The following is a 13,977-nucleotide window of genomic DNA, read 5'->3' as shown; positions in this document are numbered from 1 at the left end:
CTGCCTTGGGAATGGTGTGCTTCACATTGTGCTTCACTCCTGCGAGATCACGGAAGTCACTGTATCCATGTTGCTACACACAACTGGGATAAGTGTTCCAAGAAGTTGTTGTACCTAAATGTAGTAAGCAAGGAATAGATTTTTTCAAAGTGCATGAAGTTGAAAAGGTTGAAAAGAAATTAGCAGAAGTATTTAGTGGTCAGAAGCATTCTCTTCACTCACTTCCACTGGAAGAAACAAACATCTCCCATGCTATGTTTAGTGGAAATCTGCCAGTGAAACTGTTCAAGTTGTCACATCTAAATATAATCACAGCAACCTGCAGGAACTAGGTTAATATTTTTATTAGCTGGAGGAGGATGGTTCTGCTTTTCTCATTTGGTTAATAATACCCTCTATAACGTGCCAAGGTAACTATCATTTGCTGCAGTTTCCATTGTCTCTCTATTTATACTATATATAGAATAAAAGCATGTTTCTCTGCTCTTTGGTCAGACACAACTTAAAAAAACCAAACCACTGCAAAAACCAAACAAATCAAAACAAAAGAGGCCCCTGTGAAGACTAAGTAATCTAGAAAGAAACTCTAATTCTAAGGGGACTTCAAATGCTATAATTACAGTTCTGCTGCACTTAAAAAATTATTTAAGTACCACCTGCACTTAAAAGTGAGTGGTGCAACAAAGGCATAAAATAAAGCCTCTTCAACTTCTTCAAGTCTAATTAAAAAAAAGACCATGGGTAAGCATGTTAAAAGGAAAACATTTCCGGTGTAAATAGTACCTTTTAAAATAGCTTTCTTTTGTTCTGTGACTGTTTGCAACCCCCATTATCTTCCCCAGTTATCTTCCAAATCTGGCAGCCCTTTTAGATTGCTTCATTGTCTGGTGGTGCAGTACAGGCTCATTTACCATTTCATATCAGTATAAACTGTTTGCCTGCTTAGCTTTCTTCATTTTGTACAGTTCGGGTTGAAATCCCTTATGATTTGGCACATTATTCTCTTTCCTCCTGTTCCACAAAAGTCAAGTAACATACCAGACTCCATAGTGAATCTTGAAATACATGAATAATGTGTATTCCATTAAGAGAGAGTAACAATATCCCATAAAGAACACTAGATTATTTTTTGCTTGCCAAACTGTACTTGTATGTTAGTTTAAACTTTCTTTGACTTAGTAACTGTGGAAGGAATCTGATGCAGCCCACATTCTGTCATTTCCATCATGTTGTCAAGTACAGATTTTTGAGATCTTTGCTGTTAGCAGTTCTTAGCAATGTGTAGGTGTGAAATATGCCTTCTTCAAACCAAATTCCATGGTTAGAGTCAGTGAGCTGGTCACCTAGGAAACTTTTAATAATGGATCCAGTTGGCTTGATGATGCAATTCTGGTGTGATCAGATTTTTCCAGTTCCCTGTAATTTGAAAATGTAGTGCTTGAACAAAAAGTAGTCTTAATTTCCTTCATAGAGGAAAATCCTCCTCTGCCTTCAGTTCTGTTTTAGTCACAGTCTAAGATACAATGTTCTTTATTCATTTTGTGGTGATTTCAGTAGAATTACTTGAAATTGCATGATCTTTGTAATAAACTGTTTGGAAGGTATTGAGTCATTACTGCTCTGTTTCTGTCTCATTGTGAGTCCATGTGAACTCATTGCACTGTGAGGTCCTCCTGTCCTTTTGAGATGTATTTGGAAGATTTTCTTCTGATTCTTTGCTACAAAAGTGTGCTAGCGCTTAATTTGCTCCACCTTTTTCCCCCTCTTATCTTCCAAATCTGGCTTTCCAAAATTTTTGGAGGTTCAAGTTGAGTTGATGGAAGAATTTATAATATTTCTAGTTTCTTCTTTGCTGCATATTGTACTGCAGGAGTGTCGGGTTTGGTAGAGCTGGCAGTTAAAATTGTCTCTAGGACCTTTGAGGAAAAGGATTGTGCCTTGCCCCCCTGTTCACAGACATGCCTCCCAGACACCCCCACCCAAGGAAAAAAATAAAGAAAAGAAAAAAAGGCAATAGCAGGATGTGAGAGAAATCCAGAAAATTGTGTGTAGTGGGGAGGGCAGGTAGAGATGTTGTCTGTAGCTGAGGAGCTTGGGCAGTGTCAGATAAAACTGCAGGAGCCCTGCTGAAGGCACAGGTTGGTTTTGGTGGTGTAGGTACTGGGCACAGGGTGCTGTCACTGCTGAAAGGTTACACCTGTTCAAGGGGTGTCTGGGGAAGAGCAGGGTCACAAAGCAGATCAAGTGTTCTGCAAATTGCAGGAACACCACCTGGGTCAGGAGCACCCTTAAACTGAGACCAGTAGCAAAAGCAGAGGTGGTATCCCATGTGCTTGTCTTATCCCTGCCCTACCCCATGTGCACCAGTGGAGCTGCTGGGGAGGATGGAGCAGCCAGAGCACTGTCACACCTGGCAGGATGCTCTGGAGGTGACCAGGGCTGAGCCTGAGCTGTAGTTCAGTGGAAACAGTACAAGTGCCACCTGAGACTGGTCTGCAGAGTTTGCCTGGTGTGGGTACTTCAGACAGACTTGAATTTCATTAGAACAGGGGGTTTTATGCTGCTCTACAAACTATGTCTGTATTCTGACAGGTATTTCTGCCTGTGTCAATATACTTGAAGTATTGGCTGCAGAGCATTGCATGAGTGAGTTACAAAGTGCATTTCTTCTATAATGTGGGAACTGGGTCATCATCTTTTGTGTTAACTTTTGCTGGTGTCACATGAAACAGAATGGGGAGTGGTGAGTGGTTTGAATACACTCAGGATGATGTCCTGGCTGTCTGAGGGCTGCTGAGCTGTGGTGGTGGATGAGGCTGAAGAGTTAATAGGAATGTTTTCCACAGCAGACACTTCTTGCACATGTTACTGGATTAAGGAAGGTAAATCCAGAAGATGTTTTTTTGGCAAGTAATGCAGTAACAGGCACTCTGTCTGGAATACTCATCATAGGTGATTAGTTTTATTTTATTGTAAGGATTGATCTCATGGGCTCTGGTTAGAGCACAGCTATTGCTTGAACTTGGCCTGAATTGAGGAAGCTGCAATGTACTCTGACATCTAGGCTGATTTGATTAAATACTTGATTTCAGATAGGGATAAAACCTTCTCATATCTTCAAATTATTTAGTTTCATTATGCAGCATATTACATAGGTTTCTAAATGTTGTTCAGTGGTTTAATTGGGAAGCTATTTAGTGGAAATTCATGACCCCATTTGAACTGTGTTAAAAGCTCTGGAATGTGAGGAGGAAATTGGTTGCATGGTCACTTGCCTGTGTGCAATAAGAGGGCAAAATTAGCAGTGCTATAATGTACCTATGCTCTGAAAAAAAAACAAACCAAGCAAACTCCTTGCTCTTCTGTCTCTGCCCAAGGACTTAAAAGCACTAAATGCTGCTTGTTGGGGGTTTGGTTTCATTGGTTGGGTTTTTTGGCTTATTTTCATGGAGAGTATGCACTGTTGACTTTCAAGGGAGCTACTGGGGTTGGGTGAAGTTTTCTTGCCTCTACTCAGTTGTGTGGTAAGAGGTAACAGGATTAGCTCAGCCTGAAAAGTAGTAAGTTATTTTTGTTTTGAAGATTTCTTCCTGTTCAGTACTCACACTATCTTTGTTTTTATGTCCTGAACTAGTTGTTTACAGAGTAGATAGGCTTCTTTGCTTTCTCTTCCAGAGGATAATTTTAAATACTGCGCCTTGCCCATAGCAGTTGTTGTTTGGTAATATCTCACACCTGAGCTGTGGCAGCATCATTGCCTCCTCTCTTTGAATGAAATGCAGGAAGTCATAGAGCCCCCTGAGCTAGTGCTGCTGTTCATTGCATTTTATGTCACAAACTGTGCCCTGAAAGCATATTAATACATGTTCTTTCCTTTTCTTCCTCAGATAAACTTCTAGTCTTTACTGTAGCAACTAAAGAAACGGATGGCTTTCACCGCTTCATGCGAACGGCAAAGCATTTCAACTACACAGTGAAGGTATTGGGTGTGTTGTGTACCAAATGTTTGTGCTGTCCATGCTGTAAAACACAACCAGTAAATGGTAGCTGACCTTGCCTTAGCTACATTGTGTGCTGGGACAGAGGGAACAGCAGAGCTGGGGGGCAGGAAGGGCACCTGCTGCTCTCCCTGTTGCTTACCTGCTATGTCCCTCTGAGCCACCGTGGGAGGGAGGCGCTTCCACTGCCTTAGGGGCTGCTTCAGGGGTTTGTAGCTGTCATGGTCAGCATCCTCCTCACCCACAGGTTCTGGCACATTTTATCACAGAGCCTTGTTTTTCAGTGTGGCTGATTTTGTTTGTATGAACACTTCTGGGAGCTGTACTGCTCTCAAGGGCTTTGGATCTCTTTCCTTAAGCAAGGCTGCAACACTGCTGCAAGGAAGGAGGGAGGCTCACAACTGAAAATTTCTGTGTTTCCCAGGAGCCTGTAATTTCTGAGAGGACAATGTGTCTCTATCAGATATTCTTTCCAGCCTTTTCTGCCTTGCTCCATGCCTCTGTATGTCACGTACTTAGGTTGGCCTCTGCATGACCTTGGGAAAAAGGGAGGGCACTAACCTTCTAAACTTTCCCCAAAATTGCTTCTGCCAAGAGAAAATCCAGGAATTCAGATGCTGTTATGAAATTTTTCTTCTTACTTACCACAGTGCCTGCACTATAAATAGGAAATTATTTGGGTCTTTGACTTCTACTACTGAATTTAGAGGACTGAGAAAACCTTCCCTAATATGATAAAGCTGTACTAGAGCACCTGAGCAGCCTGAGCTCTGGATACATCTTTTAGCTTTGCAGATTTGTCCAAAACATCATGCAATGTAGTTCTTCCAGGCTTTATAAACTTTATGTACAAAATACATAAAGGACTTTTTTTTTCCCCCCTTTTTTGACATGTAATCTGCTATACTGCTTGGCTGGGGAGGAGTTTTATGTTTAACTCAGTTTTAGCAGTGAGCTGTGTACTGGAAAACCTATACTTTCCTTTTTGTACAAAAAACTTGCAATTTGAATTAGTTATACCCTGACCCACCTAGGTCTTTTGTGCCTCCTGTTCCTAAAGGGATGTTATGGAATTTTAAAGGTCTCATTCAGAATGTTTTTCTAATACAGAGTTTGAAACAATCCTTAGCTTTATTTTTTTTTTTCTATTTTTTTTTTCCTGAAGGAGACCTATTTGAGTAAATGGCAGTAGCAGGCAATTGCTTGATTCTTATTTGGTTAAGAAATGTCTCTCTCATGTTTTTGCAGTGATGTCATTGTGCTGAATGTTGCTTCAGACATGGAAAACCTACAATGCTGGAAGTGCTGGCTTCAATGTGTTGCTTCTGCTTTAGCATCTGTTTTCAATAAGGGTCTGCTTTAAAAAAGCCTCATGGGTTTGGGTACTTGCAAAAAGTGCTTTTTTTTTCCCTCTTATTGCAGATTCTTGGAAAAGGTGAAGAATGGAAAGGTGGTGAGCTGCCCAACTCTATTGGCGGAGGGCAGAAAGTTCGGCTGCTGAAGGAGGGCATTGAAAGCTATGCTGATCAAGAGGACTTGGTTGTACTGTTTGTGGAATGGTGAGCAAACCTGGCTTCTTGTCTTTGTCTTTTACTCTGGGTAGACATGCAAAAGTAGCTCCTGTGACATGCTGAAAGTTCCATGATGCTTTTGTTCTTCACTGTTTTATTTGAGAGAGTTGGCATCTTTCTTCATTCATAAAAATAGCGGATTGCTTTTGGAGCAATTGTTACTTTTTAACAGATTTACAGATGTAAGAGTTGTTCATAGTTTTGCTGCCTCCAGGGGGTAAAAAAATGTTGCTGGGAGCTGACAGGCTTTCAGGCAAGCATTTGTCCTCTCGCTGTTCAGCTGCAGTGAGAGCAGGATGTGGCTGCAGGCTGGGAGTGTGGATGGGAGGGGAGCAAAAGCAGCTCCAGAAATAAAGTGTCCAGTAGGGACCAGAGGCATAATCTTGTTCCATGAAGTAACAGTGATATGGGGGAAGCTGGAAAATGGCTCCCTGAGGAAAGCATTTAACAGGAGAATGTCTGTGTTAGAGAGCTGAAACAAGAGTCTTGGTGTCAGACATAGCCTGGTGCCTGTGCTCCCTGTGTGATGGCAGCATGGAGAGACAGTGCTGCTGCAGGTGCCAGATGATAGCTCACAGCACAGCTATGTTTGAACATCCTCCCTGCAGGCCAGAGAGGCTTCTCCTGTCACTGAAAGCACAGAGCTCAAATGTGTTCAAATCACACTTTCTCTGTTGCTTCCCTCTGCTTTTTCTCTTCCTCTTATTTTCCTCCTGTGACAGCAGCATGGCCAGAGTAGCTCAGAATGCAGCTTGCAGCAGCCACCAGGCTCTTCCACACTGGTGTTCACCAGAGCAGGGTCGCAGCTCTGACATAATCACTGCAAGGAAGGTGTGGGGCCATGTCTGGAATCAGGGACAGGAAGCTCCAGTGGTGCCAGGCAGCCTTGGAGAGGCGCAGCTGAGAGTGAGCTTGGACAGAGTCATGGATGAGTTCACCCATGCTGCTGTGCCACCTCATGCTGGAATGTCTGCTCCAGAATTCTCTCCCAGCTTTTGACCTGCTTTATGTATTGAAAACTTGACAGTTGAAGAAACTTAGGGGCACTTTTTCAGGGCTTGGCAGGTTTTGCACAGCAGACATCGTCACAAGGCAAAGTGTCTGGATACTGGCAATTTTTTGGAAAGTTAATTTGTTTTGCATAAGTTAACACTTTGGGAAAGTTGGAGTAGCCATTAAACTGGTAGTAAATTCAAATACATTACTTAATTTTCTGTTCCAATTTTACCTCTTGTGATGAGTAAAAGAAATACCTAGAAAGCAAAAAAATCTAAATAATTGTCACTAATTTATATATAAGCATTATAAGGGATGCTTATTATGCTGAATATTTTTTTATGCATGCTTAGGTCAGTAAAAGTTACCTAGTTTGGAGATGCACATCCAGTTTTTGAATTTATTTTTTTATTGACTTGTTCAATTTTGCATTTGCTAAATGAAAAACCAATCTTTCTAAAAGTAAATTCATTATGTGTTTGTTCATAGTGTTGTCCTACTAATCATACCAGAACTGAAACTTTTAAAGGTTAATTTCAAAGATTTTGTTCTGTGCTAAAGCTCAGATAAAACCAACATTTCCCAAATGTTTTCTACTTATATTGAATATCTTTGTTTCTGAATTTATTATCCTAGTTCATCACTGTTTTCTTCCTATGTGGTAAAATATGCAAATTTATTATCACATTGATACAGAGGTCTAGCTCAAATTTTTCTCCACCATAATTTGCTCTCTGGAGGGGCAGGCTGTCTGCTGGCACAGATGAGAGAGTACAGAGGATCATGTGTGTCCAAGTGCAAAAGCCATAATCTTTCTTCCCATGAAAAATCACAGGATTTAAGGCCTCCCAAGTTCCTGAAGTCCAAAATCCCAAGTACATATTTGTTTAAAGCTGGTGGAACTGATTCCAGACGGGAGAGAAAAAAACAGTTTGCTGATTCTAGCATTATATTTTAATTCTAACGAGCTTTTGCATTTCCAGAAATCCCGGTTTGCAATTTAAACACTGATCAATGTGGCAGTAAGTTTGGAAAAGACAAATGTCATGAACTTCCTTTCTTCTTCAAGTGTTTTTTATTATATTCATTGTGAAGCATTTGGAATATTAATCTTGGGGGTGGGGAAAGGAAATGTCTGGTTTGCTTACTGTAACTAGGAAAGTAATTTCTAGGGAGCTGTTTACTTAAACTTAGTTTCTTAGTTTGGGGTTTTTTTTCAGCAGTTTTTTATATGGCTCAGAATTCTGGAAATAGTTTGAGCTTCTTCTGTGGACAGCTTGTGCCTATGTGTAGATAGCAAAATGCCTGCAGATGGAACACTATTGAAATTAGGCTTGTTTTTGCTTCAGCCAACTTCTGGCTTGTTTTGGACCATTTCAGATTGAACTGGCTAATGGCCAATGTAGACTGGATAAATTGGTTGGTGCTGTGACTGTTCATCCAGAACTCTCACGGACATCTCTTTGTATCGTGGAAGAATTTTGAAGCCTCTCAGTTTTGTTGTAAATTTGTTTTTAACATTCATCAGAAACTAAGGAATAATTATATTTTCTATGTATCTCAAAATGGTTAAGGTGTGGTCCTGGTGGGGACACAGTCTAAGTGACAAAATAGTTTTGTCTCTGTTTTGTGACATTGCTAGTCACTAGTAGGCACTATCTTGTATTTTGAGCTCTCACCCTGCAGCTCCATTAGCAGCAAGTTCTGACTGTTGGAGTTGTGGATGCAGAACTTGCATGGTCAGTTCTAGAGCAGCTGAGTGTCTGCTGCTGCTTCCCTGTGTTGCTGGGGGTGCAGGGTGCATAGCCAGGATGCTCTGCTGCTGCAAAGGAGAGGGAGGGAGGGTGGATTCCAGTCCCAAGCATCTGCCATCTGGGAGCTTCAGGAAATGGGATTAGGTTGTGGAAACTTTCTGGGGTTTTTTTTCTTTCTTTCTTCTTTTTTTCTTCTTGCTTTCTACTTAATTTGAAGGATTTATGAAGAATAAATAAAAGAGTCTTTGAGCTGTTCCTGCTTGCCAGGGAAGCCTGCTTTTTCCTGGATACGTCCACACTCTTTTTCCCTGTCAAATTTTGAAGTCTTGTTTAAAGTAAGTCATTGTGTCACCTCTAATAACAGTATAAACTGTCAGGGATAGTCTTGGGGCCTGTTTTGTGATGGCTTTAGTGGTGTAGACCTGAAGTGAATCCCCCCTTCCAGCAGGAGATGGGGTCTCAATAGGCCAAATGTTACCTGACAGAGCAGGTAAACAAAGCATGTGATGCATTTACAGGTGTTAAGAAGTTTTCCTTTTGCTTGACAAGAAAAGTAGGAGCCTCATAAAGCAGCTGATGAGGGTGCTGTCAGCAAAGGGGAGGTCCTGCCCAGGAAGAGGTGTGGTGGCATTAAATCACCTCCTGAAAAGAGGGCCTTGACCATTACTGGCAAGTGTAGGTTCCTGCTGGATTAATGGAGCTGCATGATCTCCATTGCAGTTTAGCAGCTCAGCTCTGGGTTTAGGGTTACAAACTGTGCTCTATTAAGTAGCATATGCCTTTGACAAGCAGAGCCTGTGGCTGGCCCGGCCTGTTGCTCAACTTTGGCTTCCTTTCACAGAATGACAGTCCTTGGAAGCAATGTTCCAGGGTGTTTGGTTCCTTCCTGCAGCTGTAAGCCCTAGCAGCAGCAGCACTACCCTGGTCACAGAGGAGAAGCACAGCCTGCCATGAGCTGTTAAGCTAAAGCCTCAGACAGATCTCTTTTTGTCTGTCTTCAATGTGTCTCCTGTTTCTTGTGTGTTCTACAGACTTGGTCTGGCATTGAGACGGGCTGCAGAAATTGAATGGAAAAGGGAGTGAAATGTATTCCTGTAAATTTGGGCAGAAACAGGCATTTTTGTGAAACTGAGGAAGGTCCAAAACGTACAATTTCTTTCATGCGTTCTTCTGCCAAAGTTGCAGAAAAACATAACAGAGTTTTCAGAAAACCACGTACTTATATAGACTACATAACACAGTTCTTCTCCAGGGTTTATACTTTGCTTTGTGGTGAAAATATTTTTTTACATTTGTAAGCCAGCTGTTGTTCAGTTCTCTTAGGCCAATTTCATGAAATCCTCTTTGAAGAAATGACATCTTGAATAATTTCAGAGCTGTAATAAAGGAGGACCATAAGTCAGTAATGGTTGATCTGTTGGCACTATTTCTGGGTAATCCATTGCAATGCAAAATATTCTGTGTACTGCAGGTGGGAGTGCTGCTGTCCTAGTTAGCCCAGCTAAAAGGCTTTGCAAGACAAGTCTTGGTCAAGGTTAGACCTTGGTTTTTGGTAGCTCTACTGTTACTTTGTCTGTTATCAGGGCTAGTGATTTTCAATGTTTAAGATATATGTGTAGGGCAAGAATATTCCTGTGTTCAGATGAGGAAACTGCAAGTCTGAGATGCTGCCATTAAAACTTTTTGCTGCTTCAGCCAGAGACTAATCTGTGATGTGATTCCAATTTCACTGTGACATTCTTCATGCTGCGTAAAGTGAACCTTGGAGTGGGAGGCATTGGCACAGGTGACCCAGAGCAGCTGGGGATGCCCAATCCCTGGCAAACTCCGAGTTCCAGGCCAGATTGGGTGGGGCTTTGAGCAGGCTGGTCCAGTGTGTGGCGTCCCTGCCCATGGTGGGGGGATTGGTTTGTTTGCTTGGTGTGTTCCCAACCCCCTGTGCCCACCAGGCATTGGTTTAGATTTGGCTCAGCCACAAGAAACCACCAGGCTTGGGATGCTCCAATCTTACAGGACCTTGGCCAAACCCAGGCAGGTTTCTTTCTGGTTTGGCACACTGCTGACCTTTGGCTGTGTCTAACACCCAGAGATGAGCCCCACCTTTAGGCCTTTATCCTCAATAGGAATTGTGACTCAAAGGCAGGTAAAGTTTTTCATAAATAGGTATTGTATACTTTGAGCCTTTTAAGTCTTTAGCACATTAAAGAGATTGAAGGAGAAATCTATGCCTTGTCAGGATGCAATACACTTTTTATGGACAACTAGATTTCATTGAGAGCTAAGAGTCAGTGCTGTTGTGTTTAGGAACAAGATCATCTAGATTTTCTCAGTAATCTAGTAATCTAAGTCATCTTTCAGTCCTCCTTTTCATCTGTTAAAGTTTGATATTTTAAATTGTTGTTCTTAAAAACATAAGCAAAATACCTGAAATAGGAAAATCAATTTCAGATAAACAAAATTTGAAGAAAAAAGAATGTCCAAAATGTGGCAGACTAAAAAGCAGGAGGAGAAACTACTTTGGAGAAGTAGTACTGATTGAAGTATCTCTGCTAGAAGGGTATAGAATTTTTACATGGTTGTTAAATATGATTTAATTGAATCATTTTTCAGAATGAAAGGGCTGTTTGATTTTTAAATTTGAATAGTCCAGTTTTGAACACAGAAACATGAAAATTAAACCAACCTAACGGATGTATTTTCTTTCCTTTTAAGCTATGATGTTATCTTTGCCGGGGGCCCTGAAGAGCTGCTAAAGAAATTTCAGGAAACAAATCACAAGGTGGTGTTTGCAGCAGATGGACTGATTTGGCCAGATAAAAGGCTGGCAGACAAATATCCTGTTGTCCGGAGTGGGAAACGATTCCTGAACTCAGGAGGCAAGTGGGATCCTCAAACACTTGAACTTGAGCATGACCCATCTCTGTTATCCATTCTGTGTACTTGTTGCATGGGGAGCTGTTCCTGAATTACCCAAGTGCAAAACTGATGACTGGGTATGATGTCACCTTCCTCCCCACCTGAATAGCTCCTCTTCTGTGCTCAGGCATAGTTTCCATTCAAATTTGCACAATGTGTGTTTGACAATAGCTTGTAAAAAGCAGATAAATATGGTCAGGGTCTAGCAAGCAGCTGTGCATGGCATTGTGATGCTGTGCAAGGATGGCCCCATTGCTGCAGGAACAATGCAGAGCACAGGCCCAGCAGAGCAGCACGTGCTATTTATAGCCTGGTCACAGAATGCCCAAACTCTGGAGGTCTCTGCACACAGGGTGGATGTGCTGGCAGCTCTGCCTGGCCTGGCAGCATGGCTTACACAGCTCCTTCTACAGGGAGTGGGAGCTACTCCCTGTAATCTCAATGACAGATGAATTCTGGAATCCTCCTTTAAATGCCAGCTTTGCTAATAATTTAGCACTTGATTAATACATGCACTGATACAAGCACTGTGCTGTGCAGAAGCTATTGAGTGTGTCATTTCTGGGGCACCCTTCTTCAGTGTGCAGGTCTGGGGGTGTCCCTGCTTCTTTTCCTCACCTATCTGTCCTATCTTTTTTATTTTTGTGTATATTGGTTTTGTGTTGAATTCTCATTGTATTTCTGGCAGTATTAGATTCTGGTGTCTCTGCCAGTAAGAAGTGATTGATGAAAAGGAAGCTTTTTCCACAGATGGGCTTCTTGGGAAAGTGATAGTCTGATATCATGCTTTGGCCTTCTCAGAACTATCCTGGACGGATCTGATTTACTTTTTTCCTTAAAATACCATTAGTATAAAAATAGCCAAAAATTATTAATTAACTTTTTGAAACAGACCTGTTACATACCTCAGGAAGAAGATTGGATTTTGAGCCAAGTTTCATAAATGTCATAGTTTTTCTTTACTGGCAGCACTCAGAATGAGTACCTGGTTGCTGGACAACGTTGGCAGGGTAGTGTTTTTTATGGAAATAACCTGTGTGTGTGATGTTGCAGGATTTATTGGTTATGCTCCATCCATAAATCGTATTGTGCAGCAATGGAATCTGCAGGATAATGATGATGACCAGCTATTTTACACCAAAATCTATGTTGACCCATTGGCAAGGGTAGGTAGTAACTTGCTTTCTCTTTTCTTTCTGCTTGAAATAACATGCTGCTCCTCATAAAACACCAGGGGATGAAAAGACAGGAATGCTGTCTATACTGGAGTGCCATGTTGACAGTTGTTTGTTCTCCTGAGGTTCCTACTGCTGCAATGATGAACAGGCTCCCAAAGGGTCATGACTTGATTTATTATTTCAGGCTGCCTTCAGCCCCAGGCAGGCGGTGCTTCATTGTTAGAAATAACAGCTCTGAGGTATATGATCAGACACATTTATCTCAATGAGGGTCCCCTGTACTTGGCAGTTTGACGGCCAGAGAATGTGGCATTTTGCCAGGGTGTCACTGAACTACTTGCTGATCCAGTGTTTTATACTTTGGCTTGCTGCCATTTCAGATCCTGCCTTCAGCTTTCTGTGCAAATAAGTTCAATAAAGCTGCATTGTAAATTTTGGGTGAAGACCTTCTGTGTCCTCACTTAACAAAGTTCTCTGCTGAGCTGCAGCGTTGAAGCATGATAGGTGTTAGAGGTATGTCCCTGGTGCTGCAAAAAGAGGGATAAGGGAAGCTGACAATATATTGATGCACAAAGACTTTAGGAACTGATACAGAAGAATTTTGAGAAGGATTTTGGTCATTTGTGTGCTTAAGGCAGATGCAAAGTTTTTGAAATATGTACATTTTGTTTCTGGCATAACTTAATGGAAAATCAGGCCTGTTGGGATACAGATTCAGAAATAGAATGAAATATTTCTGTTGGAAGGGACCTGCAGTGATCATCTAGTCTGACTGGCTGACCAATATGGGCCTGACCAAAATCTAAAGTGTGTTACTAAGCTTGATGCCCACATGATTTTTAAGCACTTGACAGGCTGGAGTTATTGACAACCTCTGTAGGAACTGATCCAGGCTTTGACCACCCTGTTCATAAAGAACTGCTTCCTAATGTCCAGGCTGAACCTTCCCTGGTGCAGCTTTGAACCATCCCCACCAGCTCAGCACCTCCCTGTCCCCTTGCCCTCCTGATGAAGCTGCAGGGAGCAGCTCTAAACTAGACAAACCTCAGCTGCTCCCATGGGAAATTCCCTCCAGCCTCTAATGACTGAGTTGCTTACATGCAAGTTCAGTCAGATGCCAGGTATGCAATTGAAGAGACAGGGTGTAGAGATATTAAAGCTGATTCTGCATCCAAGTCAGAAGTAACATAATTGGTTGTCTAAATGGATTGTGCTCTAGACCAAAACTGTGTGTCTGTGCAGAGCACTACTGCACCAGGATTCAAAACACCTCCATGGTGCTCACTGTATGTCACCACTGATTCTCTGGGTAGTAATAATGTGCCCAATGCTGTAGAATGTGCTAGAAGATCTTGGAAGACCAAAAAAAAGGACGTAATCTGTTTTTAAGTGTGTTTTAAATGTTACATACCTGAATCAGCATTTTAAAAATGGTAAAACGTGGTATTTAAAGTAAGCTCGGATTAGTAATACAACATTAGGAACATGTTTTAAAGCCACCAGTGTTTTGTATTCTGACATGATACTTAAATTTGACTTATATATTTTTGTGACTCTGAAACAC

The 13,977-nt window shown here is 41.7% G+C and overlaps 1 protein-coding gene across 2 annotated transcripts in view; it reads left to right on the top strand.

The window, feature by feature from the left end:
• Positions 1-13,977, top strand: part of PLOD2 (procollagen-lysine,2-oxoglutarate 5-dioxygenase 2) — a 48,207-nt gene that overhangs the window by 11,230 nt on the left and 23,000 nt on the right. For both annotated transcript variants that reach the window (XM_071437664.1, XM_071437663.1), the window contains exons 2-5: positions 3,888-3,979; positions 5,421-5,557; positions 11,032-11,195; positions 12,289-12,401. In XM_071437664.1, coding sequence (XP_071293765.1) covers positions 3,888-3,979; positions 5,421-5,557; positions 11,032-11,195; positions 12,289-12,401 — 506 coding nt within the window. The remainder of the gene's footprint in view (positions 1-3,887; positions 3,980-5,420; positions 5,558-11,031; positions 11,196-12,288; positions 12,402-13,977) is intronic.

Source organism: Agelaius tricolor, unplaced genomic scaffold (genome assembly GCF_023055355.1).
Source record: "Agelaius tricolor isolate 1412-34295 unplaced genomic scaffold, bAgeTri1.0.p SCAF_12, whole genome shotgun sequence".
In the NCBI taxonomy this organism is placed as follows: domain Eukaryota; kingdom Metazoa; phylum Chordata; class Aves; order Passeriformes; family Icteridae; genus Agelaius; species Agelaius tricolor.
The sequence above is the reverse complement of the archived record's forward strand: the minus strand, read 5'-3'. Positions and strand labels throughout refer to the sequence as shown.